General features: G+C 37.7%; 1 protein-coding gene across 1 annotated transcript in view; it reads right to left on the bottom strand.

Annotated features, from left to right (window-relative positions):
• SLC2A13 (solute carrier family 2 member 13) overlaps positions 1-20,463 on the bottom strand; it is a 392,282-nt gene that overhangs the window by 76,890 nt on the left and 294,929 nt on the right. The window contains exon 8 of the mRNA XM_040489036.1: positions 5,274-5,399. Within this exon, the coding sequence (XP_040344970.1) occupies positions 5,274-5,399 (126 nt within the window). The remainder of the gene's footprint in view (positions 1-5,273; positions 5,400-20,463) is intronic.

Below are 20,463 nucleotides of genomic sequence, written 5' to 3'. Positions count from 1 at the left end.
CAATGTTGTTGATAGTGGCCACCCTAATGGGTATAAAATGGTATCTATTATAGTTTTGATTTGCATTTTCTTAATGATTAGTGATGTTGAGCAGTTTTTTATGTGCCTATTGGCCAATTATGTATCTTCTTTAGACAACTGATTAAATAAAAACTTTCTATTGAAATTTAACAACATAGATATTAGAAAAGCATGCCAGCTGACTGAAAGTTTTATTTCCAACTTATTTTTTTAAGTTATTTATTTTGAGAGAGAAAGAGAGAGAGAGAGAGAGAGAGAGAGAGAGAGAGAGAAAGAAAGCACAAGCCAGGGAGGGGCAGAGAAATTAGGAGAGAGACAATCTCAAGCAGGCTCAGTGCCATCAGTGCAGAGCCTGATGCGGGACTCGAACTCATGAACCATGAGATCATGACCTGAGCTGAATCCGAGAGTCGGACACTTAACCGACTGAGCTACCCAGGCACCCCTACAGCTTATTATAGTTGATTATACAGGCAAGTGGTTTTCGTTATTTTGAGACAATTCTGAGTTCACCAAAATCATCATACTATCTCCATCATGAGTGGTATTACTATTCCAGCTGGTGTCTGTTCAGGAAATAGCTACAGTTAGAGATCGGGATATATGGCTCTGAATTTCCCCAATTCTTGACCCCAAAATATCTATAAACAGTATATCTCAGATGCAAATACAAGACAATGGTAGACTTTGCCCTGAGAATTCTACCCCAAGGCACTGTATAAAAGATATCAACCAACAAAACTATAATGAATGTCATTTACCTATAAATGGAAAATCTGTTGTAGGAATTTTTCAAGGTAACTGCCTTTTTCCTAGCACAGACTGAAGCAGCCAATCACAGTGGCTAAGCTAGAAGAGGCCTGTCACTCAACACAGAGAAGAGTGAGAAAGCCTGTTCTTTTTTTTTGAAGGGGAGTGGTAGAGTTTGAGATCATTCTAAGAATATTCTACAAACCTAAAAGTTCTCTGTACACACTGTTTAACTATTTGTATTTTTCCCTACGTATAATCTGTGCCTCACTTTTCTCTAGTAGTGAGTGCAATCAAGGAATAATGGTCTAAATATATAAATAACACGTAAGAATAAGTTAACATAAAAGAAATAATATACATTTCTATTAAGAACCCGTACAATCTGTTATGTGCAAACAGTGAGAACAAAACTACTCTTTTGAGGCCTCTGATCTCAAGACCTTCTACTGAGGACAGGAGAAATGCCTAATTTTAGTGCTCCTTTATCATTAGTATTCATTTCTAATATGTTTTAAAGTTAATTCTGCAAAGTACAGGAAATGACATAGATAAATTTCATGACATATTCATAATTTTAGACAAGCAAACTTTCAGTTTTTGTCTATTGAAAAAAGAATCATAAGGGTTAAAACTGTGAAGTATTACATCCAGAAATATTTAATCAATTAACTCACTAATGAAGCTTGGCTGATGAAAATTATACACTGGGTATTTTTAAAAGAAGCTCTTTTCAAGCTCTGATTTTAAGTAATAATTGCATTTCTTTTACATATTTCTTTGTAATTAGTATATTTAAAATGTGGTCGGGATTTTGAGTCAAATACTGTATAATTTACTTCTTCTTTGAAGTAATTCCCTAATAAAATGATTAATGACAACAGCATTACGATTAATAATGATACATTATACTTTACAGCTTTGAGGAGCTACAAGTACTTTACAGATTTCATTGCCTTCTTCAGTTCTATGAGGCAGACAGGAAAAGAGCATATTATTCTTTTTATGGGTATTTAGAACTATAAGAAGTTAAAGCCATATCAAAGAATATTTACATATTTTCTGCATACATAGATATATGTATTAGTTCATAAATGTGGGGAATATTTGTTCTATACAAATATTTCATTTATGTGCCTACCACAATGTAACCTGTCAAAAAGAGAAAGGTTTATAGCTTTCTAGACTGATTAAATGCCAATGACTGCCAACTTTTATCATTACATTGCTTAATTTCACTAAACTCCAGGAAAGTACTCAAAGACAACAACAGTTCCATGAAAGAATTTAAAGTGATATTCATGTTGACTTCAAAATTCTCTTTTACTTAAGTTTCAGAGTTTGAAAATTACGGTGCAGTTAAACAATGTGCAGTGGGAGAAATCGCCTTGGAACATGTAGGAACATTTGTCTCAAGAGACAAACTCCTACAGCTTAGGACAGAGTTGGGTCTGGAATCTGGATTTCCTGGAGTCTAGGCTTGAGTGCTTTCTACTCTAAGTTTGTGTAACATACAACTGCAGTGTTTCATGCCCTTCTGTCACCAGTATACACTGGAAAGTAATACTGTTATGAAAATCAGTTTAAAAGATTGTTTAAAAGACTAGTTTAAAAGAACTGCAGTCATTGAAGTCACTGATTATAAACATACTCATTCTGTAAGTTTAAAAAATAAGACTTGCCTCAGTTGGTTAAGCGTCTGACTCTGGCTCTGGTCTTGATCTCAGCGGTTTGTGAGTTCAAGCCCCACATTGGGCTCTGTGTTATCAGTGCAGAGCCTGCTTGGGATTCCCCTCCCCTCCCCTGTCCCCCACCCCCTGTCTCCTTCTCTCTCTTCCCCTCAGTCACTCACTCTCTCTCTCTCAAAACAAATAAAATAAAACTAAAAGAAAAAGTCTGTTAAAAAATAAAAATAAATAAAATTAAGAATTGTTCCTGGGTGCCTAGAAGGTTCAGTTGGTTGAGCGTCCAACTCTTGATTTTGGTTTAGGTCATGATGTCACAGTTCGTGAGATCCAGCCCTGCATATGTTTCTGTGCTGACAGCACAGAGCTTGCTTGGAATTCTCTCTCTCCCTTTCTCTCTGCCCCTCCCTTGCTCATGCTCTCTCTCTTCTCAAAAAAAATAAATAAATAAAATAAATAAAAATAAAGAAATAAACAACAACAACAAAATAAGACCTATTCCTTTGCTGGGTAAAATCTTACTATTTTAGTGTACTCCCAATAGTTTATTTTTGCTTGTATCCCTTGCCTGAGGAGACATAGCCATAAATAGTGCTAAGGCTCATATCAGATTACTGCCTATGTTTTCTTCTAGGAATTTTATGATTTTAGGTCTCACATTTAGGAGGTGTCTAATCCATTATAAGTTTATTTTTATGTATGGTGTATGAAAGCGATCCAGTTTCATTCTTTTGCATACAGCTTTCAAGCTTTCCCAACACTATTTGTTGAAGAGACTCTTTCCCCACTGTATATTCCTGCCTCCTTTGTCATAGATTAATTGACCAGAAAACGTGGATTTCTGGACTTTCTGTTCTGTTCCAATGATCTGTGTATTTTTGTGCCAGGACCAGCTTTGTCGAAATCTGGGATTGTGATACCTCCAGCTATGTTCTTTTTTCTAAAGATTTCTTTGACTATTTGAAGTCTTTTTTTATTCCATACAAATTTTAGGATTATTTGTTCTGGTTCTGTGAAAAATGCAATTGGTATTTTGATAGGGATTGCAATGAATCTACAGATTGCTTTGGGTAGTATAGACATTTTAATGATATTAATTCTTTCAATCCATGAGCATGGTATAACTTTCTATTTTGTCTATGTCATCTTTGATTTCTTTCATCATTGTCTCTCAGTTTTTGGAGTACGGGTCTTTCATCTGCTTGGTAAAATTTATTTTGAGGCTTTTGTTCTTAGGGGGCAACTGAATATAGAATTGTTTTCTTCTTTTTCTGCTGCTTTGTTATTAGGGTATAAAAATGCATATCAATTTTACATCCTACAACTTTACTGAATTCATTTTTCAGTTTTAATAGTTACTTGGTGGAATCTTTATAGTATCACGTCATCTGCAAATAGTGGCAGTTTTCTTCCTTACCAAGTTGGATGCCTTTTCTTTTTCTCGTCTGATTACTTTAATTTGGATTTCTAGTACTGTGTTGAGTAAAAGTGGTGAGAGTGGACATTTTTGTCTTGTTCCTGAATTTAGAGGAGAAGCTTTCAGTTTTCCACCACTGAGTATGACGTTAGCTCTGTGTTTTTCATATATGGACTTTATTAGTTTGAGGTATGCTCCTTCTAAACCCACTTTGTGTAAAGTTTTTTTTTTATCATGAACAAACGTATTTTGTCACATGCTTTTTCCGCATCTACTGAAATAACCATATGGTTTTTGTCCTTCCTCTTTTTAATGTGATATATCACAATGAATGGTTTCTGAGTATTAAACCACACTTGCATCCCTGAGATAAAAGCTTTTGCATAGCAAAGGAAACTACCCACAAAACAAAAAGCCAACCTAGTGAATGGGAGCAGATATCTACAAGTGATATATATCTGATAAAGGGGTTAACATCCAAGACATATAAAGAATTTATAAAACTCAATACTCAAAAACCAATCTGATGTAAAAAAAAAAATGGGCACAATATCAAAACAGACATTTTTCCAGAGAAGACATACAAATGGCCAAGAGACACATGAAAAGATGCTCAACATCAATAATCATCAGGGAAATGCAAATCAAAACACAATGAGATAGCACCTCACACCTGTCAGATTGGATAGAATCAAAAAGACAAGCTCTAACAAGTGTTCACAAAGATGTGGAGAAAAGGGAACCTTCGTGCACCGTTGGTGGGAATGTGAATTGGCGCGGCCCACTATGAAAAACATGGAGTTTCCTCAAAAAATTAAAAATAGAACTACCATGTGATCCAGTTATTCCTCTATGAGGTATTTACCCAGAGAAAATAAAAACACTAATTTCAAAAGATATATGCGCCCCTATGTTTACTGCAGCGTTATTTACAATAGTTTAGATATGAAAGCAACCCAAGTGTCCAACAAAAGATTAATGGATAAAGATGTGGCATATATACACAATGGAATATTACTCAAATATTAAAAAAAAATGAGATCTTGCATCTGTGACAACAAGAATGGCCCTCGTGGGAATCAGACTAGGTGAAGTAAGTCAGATGAAGAAACACAAATACCATTTGATTTCATTTATATGTAGAATCTAAAAACCAAACAAATGAAAAAAACTAACAAAAATACAGACTCTTAAATACAGAGAACAAACTGGTGGTTGCCTGAGGGGAGTTTGGTTGGAGGGGATGAGTGAAATGTGAAAGGGATTAAAAGGTATAAACTTCCAGTTATAAAATAAATAAGTCACAAAGATGAAATGTATAGCATAGGGAATATAGTAATAAAAAGGTTTCATTCTGAAAGCTTATTTCATGTTCTTATGGTATATAATAAATGACATACCTGCCCCATGCTGCCTCATTTGTCGATGCTTTATTAACTGGAACACAGGAAGAGTCAATGACAGTTGATCTGTTCATCTTGTAGCAAAAACCACAGTCTGGATCCAACATACATTCATTACAGTAACTGTAAAATAAAATGAAAAAGCTTGAAATACTGTGAGAATTACCAAAATGTGACAAATAGCATGTTAGAGACTATTGGTATTCTACATTTTCTACTGTACTTTGCAGGAAGCTTGGGGCCATGTGACTCGTCTTAGCCACGGCAAAGTGACGTGTGCTGAAGCTTGTGAAAGCTGGCAAGTCTCCTCCATCTGTCCCTCCCCTGGCTGCAGCAACTTTGGAAGCCACTTAGAGGTGGAGGAAACTTGGATCTGAGACACTGGGTATAAAAGAACTCCAGCTGTCCCTCAGGAAATAAACTTTTGCTTTTCTAAGCCACTGAGATTTGTTGCCAAAGCATCATGGACTGGCCCAATTTGACCCAGCTGATTGGTTCCAAAATGTACCAAAGCATTTATTTCTTGTCTCTATTACGTACCATATCCTTTAAAAATGGAAAATATATTTCCCAATATATATACTGAAATAGAAAATAAAAAGAGTGAAAAAAATATAAAGAAAAAAGTTAAAAAACACCACACCAATAATGGTCCCTTGTTAATGTCTTGGTAGATGTCTGTACTTTTAACAAACCTACACTGAGTATCAAGTGTGTGTTATGCTTAACTTAAAATAAGCTGGTATAGGAATAAAAGGCTAACTTTTCTCTAAGTTAATTACATCTACTGGTTGCATCACTGAGCCATAATCAATTAATCACTGCTCACCTAACAGCAGTATCCTAATTGCAGAAAATCCTAAAGAGGCAAAATACTTTAGAGGGCAAGGTTTTCCAACCCAAGTCTGCAAAGTACTTGTAAATGTGTTTTCTTGCTGTCAAACTCGTTTGCCAGACAATTCTGGAGTATGTCCTGCATGGCAGGCACACACAGGCACTGGAGACACTCAGATGAATAAAACAAAGTCCCCGCTCCTTGGTAAATAAAAGGCAAGGGCAGGAACATATAGACAAATAAATAATGGCAGTGTAATAGAAATTAGTGTGAATGACTCGAAGGACTGAATCCTGTTCATTTGTCTGTTAAGCACTGGAGATAATGTGAGAGGAGATATTTGAGGTAGATCATAAAAGAAATTTACCAGGCAAAGAAGTAGAGAGAAGAGCATTTCAGAGGACTGCTTATTTTACAATTAAAGATCAGTCAGTACAGACTTTTTTACTGTGTACGAGTAATTATACTACTGGGTGCCGGGTAAGAACTACGGCAAGTTATTCAGAAAAGATGTGAATTCTCAAAATCAAAATACTTCTTTGACTAAGCTAAATGGAAAAACAACAGCATTGTTTAAAAACAAGATTATCATTTCAGCCTCCTTCTGTAAACTTTTCCTTTGCAAACAGCCATCCCTAATTTTAAATGAGATTTCAGACTCCTTCAGGCATAGCTTGGAAGTACTGAAGATTTGGTTCTAGGATACTGATGAAAAAGTCTGAAGTATCTTGAGAATTACCAAAATGTGACAAATACAAAGGGAGCAAATGCTGCTGGAAAAATAGTGCCGACAGACCTGCTTAATGTGGGGTTGCCACAAAACTTCAATTTGTAAAAAACACAATATTCTGTGAAATGCAATAAAGCAAAAACTCATGAAAGTAAGCTATGCCAGTACTAAAAGCAAGGAAAAAAAAGGCCTTTCAAAGCCCACTGAAAGGTCAACATAACTTTAGGAAGGTGATACAGCACTATAAATATAAAAGTGTCCACACTTGTGATAGACTAAACAGAACAACAGGTAGCATTCGAAGTACTCTGGGCTTCTGGCCTTCATAGCTAGAAGGCTGATTATGAAAGGATGGTAATTCCTACTAGTATTTGGTTGGTTGATTCCACCCAGGTAAAGTAGAATCTAACAACCCTGATTGTTCCAATGGCTTTAAGTGATAGTTATTTGGGAAAGGTCAACTCATCCAATTGTAGAGAAACGACTCTACTTTATTTCTGTAATGATAAAGGTTAACAGTAAATAAAAGTAATGATAAAGTAATGATAAATAAAGTATCATTATCAAAATAAAGTAATGATAAAGGTTAACAGTTACCAAAAACCTACTACATGTGCATGTCAGACATACAACATGTTCATTCATGACACTTTACCTCCTCCATCTGACTCTCCATTCAAGCTTCTGACCCTGACCACAACCTACTGTTCTTCCAGCTTGCTGATAAATGATTCTCGCTCTGCCATGGTGATTCATTCAGTACAAGTATTTTCCACTTATGTGCCAGCGAATATTCTGAGGGCTGGGGCACATTAGTAAACAAAACAGATTCCCTACCCTTGAGGAGCTGGTTTGCCTATATGATCTCCACTTAATTGACCCCTCTACTTGCTCCCTATTCATTAGCTTTTTACTTTTACGTCCATCCTTCTCTAGCTTATTGACCATCCTAATTTCCCTGCCCATTTACCTTTCCATCTCGCCTGACTAAGCAACATCCTAAATTTCCCTGCCCATATCTTTAAATCTCCGCTGACAAGCAAAAATCCTGGCCATATATGAGTGCGAACATTTGCCTTTTCTGTGCCTTCCCCAGGATATTCAAGTGCAGCTGAGGGCATCACACAACAGGGTAGATCAGTAGTTCCTCTCTAATACACTGTTGGCAGCCTCAAAAGGATCCTCAATGGCCTGACATTCAATAATTCCCTCTAGTCAATTCCATCCATACAAGGACTTTTTCCAACCATACGACACAAGGAGTATTCTTCAAATCTCCAAAGCTCTATGCCTTTTTGTCACTTCATATCCAGCTTCACAAAGAAAACAGATGAAAATGGTAAAGATGGGAACTTTATACACTTACAGCAAACACAGAAACCATCCTACTTTCCCTCTGCTCCCATTACAGAGAAATTGTTTTTCTCCTCTATCTGGGCTTTATTTCTATTCCATCTCCTTAGCCCATTTCAGACCCTTTTGATTATTGTTCCTTTTTCTCACACGTTTACTGTCTTAAGATGGAAGATTAGCTTTTTGATTCGACAGCTTTCTTCTTTCTTAATGTAGGAAGTTATAGCTATGAATTTCATTCTGAACACTGCATCCCATATTTGGTATGTTTGGTCTTCATTTTCATTCATTTCAAAGAATTTTCTAATGTCCCTTGTGACTTCTTTGACCCACCAGATTAAGAAGTATTATTTAATTTTCGCATCTTGGTGAATTCCCCAAATTTCTTTGTTAGTGATTTCTAATTTCTTTTAAAATTGTTTTAATGTTTATTTTTGAGACAGACTGTAAGTAGGGAAGGGGTAGAGAGAGAGGGAGACACAAAATCTGAGGCCGGCTCCAGGCTTTGGGCTGTTAGCACAGAACCTGACATGGGGCTCAAACCCACGAACTGTGAGATCATGACCTGAGCCAAAGTTGGATGCTCAACCGACTGAGCCACTCATGCACCCCTCCAATTTCACTCCAATCCTATTGGAAAATATACTCAGTATGATTTCCTATTTTTAAAATTTACTGAGGCTTGTTTTCTGGCCTGGCATGTGATCTATCCTGGAGAACGTTCCTTGTGCACTTAAGGAGTGTATATTCTGTTGATAGTGGAGTTTTCTCTAAATGTCTGTTCGATCTGGATGGTTTGTAGTCAATAAACTAATCTTGAAGCACCTTAGCCCCCTGTTTTCTACTAGTATGCACTTCTACTTAACTCTGCCCACATACTGGAAATTGTCATAATCTAGAGGTCAGCAAACTACAGTCCTTGAGACAAATGAGACCACTACCACCACCTGTTTTTGCAAATAAAGTTTTACTAGAACACAGCCATGCCCATTTGTTTGCTTACTGTCTATGATGGCTCTCAAGCTTCAACAGCAGAGCCAAGAATCCATGTGGCCTACAAAGCCACAAATATTTACTATCTGACCCTTTATAGGAAGTTTGCTGATCCCTGATCTGGAACACATACTCTGACCTCACATGCATATTTCTCATTCCTTTCCTTACAGATCTCACTTCCTTACTCTAAGACAACTGCTTTGCTACCTCAGAGACCTTCTACACTCCCTTCTTTCTGATCTTTCACTCACTCCATGGCTTTTTGTCCTCATCTGTCAAAACTTTCATGGTGAATCTTGTTACCACTCTCACCAGACCCTCCAAATCTTTGTATTTTGGTCCTTCTATACATCGCTCTATACACTTTAATGTTTGACACTTTCCAGCCGTCTTTGTTCTTTTCCTTCTATATCTAGGTTGTTCCATACTGATGGAGAATTAACACATCCAGGCCCACCGATAAAAGTACACATTCATAGTATTCAGCCAACCACAGCTGGATCCTCACTGCTACCAGGGAACTTTTACCTGTCAGTCAGTGCCTTTCCCCACTTCCACAACTGATGCCCCAAACACCAACTCTCCTCTGACCCCAAACCTATCCCTCCCACACCCCCCACATCTCTTAGAAGATGGCCTTGCCTGGCTTGAAGTGAAAACTGAAGGGATGAGAAAGGAACATTCTCAGCTTTAAATCCAGACATAACAAAGATCTCGACAGCCAGGTCTATCTTCACCTCTTTTCTTCCAGGCTCTGCAAAAGGTCATCCCTCCACCAGGGCTTTTCATCTCGATCTCTTCACCAGCATGAACACCCTGTTCCATTGGTTATTTTCTTCTCTTTCTACTTTCCAACCTCTTCTAGAATACACCACAGTTAATGTGAAGCCCTTCCCTTGTTGAGAAAAACTCGAGAAGCTGTCCTCTCTACTCTCCATACTTGTCCTCCATACTGGTTCATGTGGGTCAGTCAGGGAAAAGAGGCCAAATATTAAACAGTATTCCATTTCCTTGCCATGACAGACAGTCATCTGGACTTAGAGACACTCAGGCTTCCAGAAGCAAGATAAAATTCCCTACCACTCCCTCATTCTTGACCTGCATTTTTTTCATCATATAGGCTATTTTATGGCAAAAAATTCTCCCAAATGTAACAATATTTCTATCTTCAACATGACATTTAGAAGGTGACACGAAACTTTAAATATCCTGAGGAATCTGCTAATTGACCTTTTAGAGAGCATGTATCATAACTGTGGCTCTAACAAATGGCATGAAAAAAGAATAACATCTATTTTTTAATTTACAATTTATTCTGTAAGGCTTTCTTGAACATGACCTGATGAATTTACGTCATGTTTTATACATATAAAAGCTGACAACTTAAATATATTGGTGCTAGATCCATGCTCCTAAGAATACTCTAAACACAGATGAAAACATTTTTGTGTGAAAAGCAAACTGGCAAATTAGGCCCCACTTATCTTCTTTCACACTGTGGACTGGAGTGAGTCCTAAATTCTGGACTTCAAGTTTTCCATCTCAAGAGCATATGATCTCTAAGAAACTACTCAGCTGCAAGATTCTACATGAAAGAAAATGAAATACATATACGCTAACTCTTAATTCACACAAACTTTAACAGTTTAAAACAGATTACAATGCTGTGACATCTAACAAATATTTACTCTTGCATGCTGATTTCAAGGACAAGAATTAGAAGTGTGCCCTACTTTAAGATGCTCTAGATTTACAAGAGAAATGAACTAAGAAGGTATTTGCAAAAGGACTGTGCTTTATAAAAGGAATTGCCAAATGAATTAAACAAAATGGGGATTCCTCCCTACTGATACACACTATTTTACAAATCAATATGTAGTACAGTTGATGAAGAGATGGCCCACTTCCGTGCACTGTGCACATCTCCATCATAGAACTCCAATGTTCTTTACCGACTGGTTTACAAATAGACTGTGAAGACTGTATCCCAAGGGAAAAAAGACCATGTTTATCAACTCTTATCTGCTACACCCCATTGTAGGCTGGTTCCTCAATACATGTATATTGAATAAATCAGCATGACAACTCTATAAATCAAGGCATTACTGTAGGTTCATTAGCCTGTTCTGCCCATTTCTGGAGAATAATTTGGGGAGGGTGGGTGGAGTGAAGTGAATATCTGAGTCATGATGAGAATGAAATAAAAAGAAGGTAAACCTAATTTGCTAGAGGATACCTTAAGCTGAGCTCAGCTTTTAAACTGCCAGAGGCTAAAGCTGACATTTGCAAACATTCAGGCCACAACCCAAATGAAATTGGTTAGTAAATTTTGATAACTCACTTTCAGAAACACCAGCTAGAAGGGCTAATTTCCTTGAAGCCTAAAGAAAAGAGCCACAGTAAGAGAGGGCCCTCTTTTATTTTTATTTTTTTAATATGAAATTTATTGTCAAACTGGTTTCCATACAACACCCAGTGCTCATCCCAACAGGTGCCGAGTGGGTCCTCTTTTAAATCACATCCTGCAAAATTTCTTAATAGGACATTATGATATGTGGAGATAATGTGTGGTAAATAAACGTGCCTAGAATTCATGCTATTGTTCTTGGCTGTGGATACTTTCACCTGGGGATGTTATACGATGGCCAATGATGTTCTTCTTCTAGAAACTGCCAGGGGAACTGAATGCAGAGCATATTAGACATTCCAACAACACATGGGAAAATATATAATCTAGATAATAATTACAATTGGAACCAAATAGTTCATTACTTGATAGTTGAAGAGAAGAAAGATTTACGCTTGCAATCTCTGACGTTTTTAGAAAGGGAGAAAAATGTGTTCACTTATTTAGAACAAAACTGGTTCTGAAACTTTAAAATGTTTCCAATTAAAGTAAAAAAAAAAAGAGCAGGATAAAAGCTTAGTGTCTAAAGGAGAGAAGGGATGGCCTATTTTCATTTAATCAAGTGTTCACATGTTTCATATGGCGCCAGGGTCTCAACCAAAGGTGCCCTTTCCTCTCTCCTCAGCAAATCTTTAAAAAATTGATTTGGGTTAATTCAGAACATTTTTAGTTTCTACTCTGTGAAGTCCAGTGTGAACTCAGCCCTCTAGAGAATGGTCCATTTGTTTTTAAGTATGTGTCATTAAGCCCAATGAGATGGAGCATTAAGAACAGTGTTTGGTCTTAAAATGCCTCTCGCTGGCGTGGCCTAACTTTCAGACAATCTGGCGATGGCAACTGCAGCTGTTACGGTAATCTGCTGGTACAGGCCCACTTCCACTCTCTGTGGGAAACTGTGTTCATTCGCTTGTTCCTCGTGCATGAATTTAACACCCTACTTTGTGCACTAATGTCACTATGTGCCCCATGACAACTACTCTAGACTTTCCCTACCATCCCCTTCTGTTTACTGCCCTGCTGCTTTCAGCAGGTGACTTGGAACCAAATTGACCAGAGACTACCCTAACTGGGAGGTGAGGGCACAACAACCTGCCTTGCTTGTAGCCCTCTGCACGACTGGGTTTCCCCACGAACACTACAAAGAGAACTCTAGGACACCTGCCTTCTTTCTTGGCCACAGTGTGGATGTCAGGCGACCCCTCTGTCTTATTTGGACTGTGTAAGTAGGGAACTTGTGTGAATGTAAAAAAAAAAAAAAGTGCTGGAGGACTTAAGTAAATGGTTGTAAATGAATTTTAAAAAGCTGGGGACCTACTGGCACTGACTTCATGAGGCAAGTCATGCCTCACCACTCCACTAAAGCTGCTCTCAGAGAGACTGCCAGTGGTCGTCTTGTTGTTAATTCTGGGTGCTTTTCTAGTATTAATTTATTGTTCTGTGGTAAAATTCACTAAAAATGTTTCCCTTTTTCCTGGCATTTCCTTATCCCTTGACACTACTCCCTTTATGTTTCCTCCTTTTCCCAGACTGGTGGTCCTTAGTCTTTTCCTTCTCCTCTTGGTCGTTTCTCCTTTGTTTCTGTTCTTGGCAATGGTCCTTCATTACTCCACACTTTTGCGGGGAAGCATCACCCTATGCGACCTTTACTATCACTGATATGCAAAGACTCTGTGACCCGTTTCTCCAGTTTGTAGCCAGACCCATACTTCCAAATGCCCAATTTTCTGCATGCTTCATAAGTACATCAAACTGAACACACCTAGAGTTTAATCTCTGGGTTTCCTGTCAAACCTAGTGTTCTTTTGTGTCTCATAATTAAAAACCTGAGTGTGATCCAGAACACCCACATTTAAATAGCCACAAGTCCCTCAAGTCTGTCCTACAAGTATGTGCAGTTCCTACACCCTCCACCCTTACCACCTCTCATCTGAACTCTTCTGACAGTCTTCTAACACGTCCTCCTGCCCCCAGCCAAGTTCCACTCCATCTTCTCTACTGTCTGAAATCTCACCTAATCAGATCTCTCCCCTATTTAAATGCTGCAACAGCTTCCCACTGTCTGTACAATGAAGATCAAACTCCTTACTGTGGCACGTTCTACCCCTTCTGATCATGGCAACCTTTTCTTGCTATTTCTCCCCACGTGCCATGGGCCAGTCCACAAGAAATGCAGGGTCAGACAAATATGCTTTTCCCATATTATTGTCTCTGTCTAGACTGTTACTTTCCACCTTCATTTTCCTACACACAGGCATCAAGATTCACATTCGGTATCATCTCCCCTGTAAATCTTCTTGACTGTAGCAAAATCAGATCACTATGCTGTCAGAGGATAACAAAAGCCTACTATCGTTACTTCCCATCTCATTATATGTCTAAGGGTTTATAATGTGTTTTCCTTCCTCTACTGCACTGTGACTTACTCAAGGTAGAGATTTTTTTCTGGTACATCTTTTATTCGTAGTGATTTCCATGTTACCTGATACATAAGGGTTCAAGAAATACTTGCTGAATAAGTAAAGTGAAGAATGAGTGTCACTTATATTGACAGCAGATTTAGTAGTTCTCTCTGTAGTTCTATTAGAGAAGTTATACCTTATTCCCCATATCTTGAGCCACAAGGTCACAGGATTGAGCCTTGCATCAAGCTATGAATTGTTCCTTAGAATTCATGGCTTTCTGATCAAATCCATACACAAATGGACTTTGGAACACAGTCATATTTCCAAATGTCTGGAACACAGTCTGATTTCTTATCTCTTCCCTTAGAAACTGAGCCTAAGAATATAATAGATTCCTGAGCTAGATGTAAAAAAATGATTCACAGCAGTAAGGCCTGCAGATTAAAAGCAGTCACAGGCTCTGGTTCCTTGATATACTATTAAATAGGGCAAATTCAGCCTATTTGTCAGAGTGGGTTTCATCCCTCCCTTCTTTCCTTCCTTTTTAACATTTACTGGTACTTCAGGCCCTACTTTCTTGTGACTGTCTAATATTTTATGAATTTTTGGACTGGATCTCCCATCTTATCGCAGAAAAGTGCAAAATAAACTCTCTAAAGGGGTGGTAAAAAGAAGAGAGCTCTATTTGCCAAGACTGTCACCTTCAATAGGGCTAAGTATTTTCCTATTCTATTATAGGAACCTTTGGTCAACATAGTTAAAAACACAAATCTCAACTGTAGCTTTGCGAATATAAAATGACATGTACATGCATGTTTGTAAATGTATATGTATTAGATAAATGTGTGTAGTATATGAACAACCATACAAAGACATTTATATACAACTTTTTCAGTAAATACATTAAGAGTAAAAACACAGTTTTTTTAATGTTTATTTATTTATTTTTTTGAGAGAGAGCAAGTGGGGGAGGGGCAGAGAGAAAGGAAGACACAGAATCTGAAGCAGGCTCCAGGCCCTAACCTCTCAGCACAGAGCCTGATGTGGGGCTTGAACCGCTAACTGCGAGATCATGACTTGAGCCGAAGTTGGACCCTCAACCAACTGAACCACCCCGGTGCCCCCCAGTTTTATTTTGTATTTTATTTATTATCACCACCATTTGAAAACTCTTTTTATATAAGCCTTATTTTATGTCTTTGTGATCATATTTGTATAAGCACTGATGGGTCCCTAAAAAGTTGTGTAATACACACTCCTACTGCAATATACATTTCACCAGTCACACTTACCTGATGGGAGCTGCTGATTTCTGCATTGTGCTCCTAACACTACCTCTTTTACTTATTAAGAACTTGCTGATATTTCAAGGCATATGGTGGGTAGAGGGCTCCTCGTTAACCTTGCAATTTGGATCATAGTGACAACTACAAGAGCACTAAACTGAGGGATAATTTCTTTTAATTAGCATTGTACTATTTCTATTTGTTATTAAAACATTTTTTTAGACAGAGAGCACATGATTCAGGGATAGGGAAAGAGGGAGAGAAAGAAGGAGGGAGGGAAGGGGTGGTAACAGGAGAAAGGGAGGGAAGGGGGAAGGAAAGGAGAGAGGGAGGGGTGAGGGGGGGGAGAGAGAGAGAGAGAGAGAGAGAGAGAGAGAGAGAGAGAGAGAGAAATCTCAAGCAAGCCCTATGTTCAGCACGGAGCCTGATGTAGGCTAAATCCCATGACCTTGGGCTCATGACCTGAGCCCAAATCAGGAATTGGATGCTCAACAGACTGAGCCACCCAGGTGCCCAGCATTGTACTATTTTTAAATATAATAGTAAAATTCTTAATTCTGAGCACCTCAAAAATACCTTTCCATCCATAGAAACCATGGTCATACATATTCTCTCTTCTGAAACTTTTTAGAATTACAAAATGAAAATTTATTAAAAAAATTTTTTTTAACGTTTATTTATTTTTGAGACAGAGAGAGACAGAGCATGAACGGGGGAGGGTCAGAGAGAGACAGATCATGAACGGGGGAGGGTCAGAGAGAGGGAGACACAGAATCTGAAGCAGGCTCCTGGCTCTGAGCTGTCAGCACAGAGCCTGATGCGGGGCTCGAACTCACAAACCACGAGATCATGACCTGAGCCGAAGTCAACCGCTCAACCGACTGAGCCACCCAGGCACCCCAGAAAAATGAAAATTTAAAAGCAAGTAAAGGTATCCATTTTGGAAGATATAACATTCCTTCGTTTCTCTTTCTGCTATTTCATTATTGGCGTATAGAAATGCAATAGACTTCTGTACATTGATTTTATATCCTGTACTCAAACAATCTACACATTTATTTATTTTAAATGTTTGTTTATTTTTGAGAGAGAGAGAGAGAGAGACAGAATTCGAGTGGTTAGGGGCAGAGATAGAGGGAGACACAGAATCTGAAGCAGGCTCCAGGCTCCGAGCTGTAAGCACAGAGCCCATGTGAGATCATGACCTGAGCTGAAGTCGGACGCTTGACTGACTGAGCCACCCAAGTGCCCCACAATCTACACATTTAATGCAATCCCTATCAAAATACCACCAGCATTTTTCACAGAGCTAGAACAAGCAATTTTAAAATTTGTATGGAACCGCAAAAGACCCTGAATAACCAAAGTAATCTTTAAAAAGAAAAGCAAAGCTGGAGGCATCACAATCCTGGACTTCAAGCCATATTACAAAGCTGTAGTCATCAAGACAGTATGCTACTAACACAAAAAATAGACACGTAGATCAACATAACAGGGGAAACACAGAAATGGACCCACAACACTATGATCAACTAATCTTTGACAATGCAAGAAAGAATATCCAATGGAAAAAAGTCTCTTCAACAAAAGCATTGGGAAGACTGGATAGCAATGTGCAGAAGAATGAAACTGGACCCTTTCTCACACCATACACACAAATAAGTACAAAATGGATAAAAGACCTAAATTGAGACAGGAAACCATAAAAATCCTGGAATAGAACACAGGCAGCAACCTCTTTAACACTGGCTATAGCAACTTCTTACCAGACACGTTTCTGCAGGCAAGGGAAACAAAAGTAAAAATGAACTACTGGGAGGTCATTAAGATAAAAGCTTCTGCACAGTGAAAGAACAGTCAACAAAACTAAAAGGCAACCTTCAGAATGGGAAGAGATATCTGCAAATGACATATGTGATAAAGGATTAGCATCCAAAAGCTAGAAAGAACATATCAAACTTATCACCCAAAAAACAAATAATCCAGTGAAGAAATGGGCACAAGACAGAAATAGGCATTTTTCTAAAGAAATTCAGATGGCTAACAGACACATGAAAAGATGTTCAACATCACTCATCATCAGGGAAATACAAATCAAAACTACAATGAGATATCACCTCACACCTGTCAGAATGGATAAAATTAACAACAGAAGAAACAACAGATGTTGGTGAGGATGAGGAGAAAGGGGCACCCTCTTACACTGTTGGTGGGAATGCAAACTGGTGCAGCTGCTCTGGAAAACAGTACGGAGGTCCCTCAAAAAGTTAAAAATAGAACTACCCTATGACCCAGCAATTGTACAACTCGGTATTTACCCAAAGAATATAAAACTACTGATTCAAAAGGTCACATGCACCCTGATGTTTATAACTGCATTATCAACAGCAGACAAATTATGGAAAAAGCCCAAATGTCTACCAACTGATGAATGGATAAAGAAGATGTGGTGTGTGTGTGTGTGTGTCTGTGTGTACACGTATATGTATGTACATATATGTATGTACTAACACACATATGTATATACATGCACACACAGACACACACACAATGGAATATTACTCAGCCATCACAAAGAATGAAATCTTACCATTTGCAACAACATGGACCTAGAGTGTATTATGTTAAGTAAAATGAGTCAGTCAGAGAAAGACATAACCATAGGATTTCACTCAAATGAGGAACTTAATAAAACAGATGAACATAGGGGAAAGAAAAAAAAAGGAGGAGGTAAACTATAAAAAAAGCTCTTAACTATAGAGAACTAAGGATTGCTGGAGGGGAGTGGGTGGGGGGATGGGCTAAATGGGTGATGGGTATTAAGGGGGGTACTTGACATGAAGAGCACTGGGTGTTACATGTAAGTGATGAGTCATTAATTCTACTCCTGAAACAAATATTATACTATATGTTAACTAACTAGAATTTAAATAAAAACTTGAAACATAAAAAAAGACAATTTGTAACATACAAAAACTATTGAATTGTACAACTTAAATGAGTGAATTGCATGGTATGTAAATTACATCTCACTAAAGTTGGTTTAAAAAAAACTTAAAAGGGGCGTCTGGGTGCTCAGTTGGTTGAGCGCCTGACTTCAGCTCAGGTTGTGATCTTGTGGTCTGTGGGTTCAAGCCCCATGTCGGGCTCTGTGCTGACAGCTCAGAGCCTGGAGCCTCCTTTGGATTCTGTGCCTCCTTCTCTCTCTGCCCCCACCCCTCCACTCTCCGTCTCTCTCTTAAAAATAAACATTAAGAAAAATTAAAAAAAAACTTAAAAAATAGAAGAAATAACATTCTTTTGTTTAACATATAAAATACACATTAAGTACTCAAAAAAGCAAGGTATCTGTTACTGAGGGATTTTATATTCAGTATCCATGAAGACCAAACACTTGTATAAACACATTTAGATTCTGTCATGTACCCAGTTTTCGGTGGTGTTTCAAGAGCACTACAGTCCTCTACAGAAGGGGGAGTATGGTGCAATAAGGTATTTTGAGAGAAACACCACATTCATGTAACTTTTATTACAATGTACTGTTATAACTGTTCTGTTTTATTATCAGTAATTGTTCATCTCTTACTGTGCTGTCTATATAAGAAAATAGACATAGTACACATAGAATACAGTACTATCTGCAGTTTCAGCCACCCTCTGTGGGTTTTGGAACACATCCATAGCGGAAAGGGGGAGACTAATGAACCGAGATAGGCATGGGAGGTGTAAACTCAGTTCTGGGTGTGAGTCTGATGGATTTTGGAAATTACATTCTTTCTTCATTTGACAGGTTAAAATGAAGGAAAATTTTACTTATTTTTTTATGTAGTTAATTTTTCCTTGAAATATTATGGGGAGACTTCATCAAAATAAGCTTTAGAAATATTTCTCAGAACAATGGAATTGAAAGGCTATGCTAATTGTTCTTTTTTCTTTTCTTTTAAATAAAGTATGGTTAACATACAATATTCTATTATCCTGAAATAGATTCCACTTCACTTGATGAATATGATCCTTTTAATGTTATTTTAAAATCTGATTTGCTAATATTTTGTTAAGGATTTTTACATCTATGTTTATGGGTAATATTGGCCCGTAGTTTGTTTTGTTTTGTAGTGTGTCTGCTTTGGTATCACCATAATACTAGTTTCATAAAATGAGTTTGGAAGTGTTCCTTCCTCTTCAATTTTTTTGGAATGACTTGAGGACGACAGGTATTCACTATTAAAAAAAATTTTTTAACACTTATTTTTTATTGAGAGACAGAGCATGAGCATGGGAGGGGCAGAGAGAGGAGGAGACACAGAATCTGAAGCAGCCTCCAGGCTGTCAGCACAGAACCCTACGTGGGGCTCAAATTCACAAACTGTGAGATCATGACCTGAGCTGAAGTCGGATGTTTAACCAACTAAGCCACCCAGGTGCTCCAGGTATTAACTCTTTAAATGTTCAGTAGAAATCACCTGTGAAGCCACTGGACATGACTTTAGTTTGTTGGGAGGCTTTAAAATACTGAATCAATTTTACCACTAGTAATTGGTGTGTTCATGTTTTCTATGTTTTCATGATTCAATCTTGCAAGACTGTATATTTTTACACATTTACCCATTTCTTTGAGGTTGTCTAATTTGTTGGTATATAATTGTTTATAAAGTATTAGGATTCTTTCCATTTCTGTGGCATTAGTTGCAATTTCTCCTCTTTGATTTCTGATTTTATTTATTTAAACCTTTTTTTCTTGAGGAGTATGATAAAGGTTTATTGATTTTGTTTATCTTTTCAAAGAATCAGTGCTTAGTTTTGTTGATCTTTTGTTTGTTGGTTTTTAAAGTTTCTATTTTATTTATTTCTACTCTGATCTTTATTTCTTTCCTTCTACTAACTTTGGGCTTTGTTTGTTATTTCCAGTTCATTTAGGTGTAAAGTTAGATTGTTTATTGGGAATTTTCCTACTACCCTATGATCCAGTAATTGCCCTGCTGGTATTTACCAAAAAAATACAAAAACAATAACTCAAAGGGATACACACACCCTTTATGTTTACTATAGCATTATTTATAATCGCCAAATTATGGAAGCAGCTCAAGTGTCCCTTGATTGATGAATGGATAAAGAGGTGGTATGTATGTGTACACACACACACACACACACACACACACACACACACACACACACACA

Source organism: Herpailurus yagouaroundi, unplaced genomic scaffold, assembly GCF_014898765.1.
Source record: "Herpailurus yagouaroundi ecotype Mexico unplaced genomic scaffold, PumYag 166, whole genome shotgun sequence".
Taxonomy (NCBI): domain Eukaryota; kingdom Metazoa; phylum Chordata; class Mammalia; order Carnivora; family Felidae; genus Herpailurus; species Herpailurus yagouaroundi.
The sequence above is the reverse complement of the archived record's forward strand: the minus strand, read 5'-3'. Positions and strand labels throughout refer to the sequence as shown.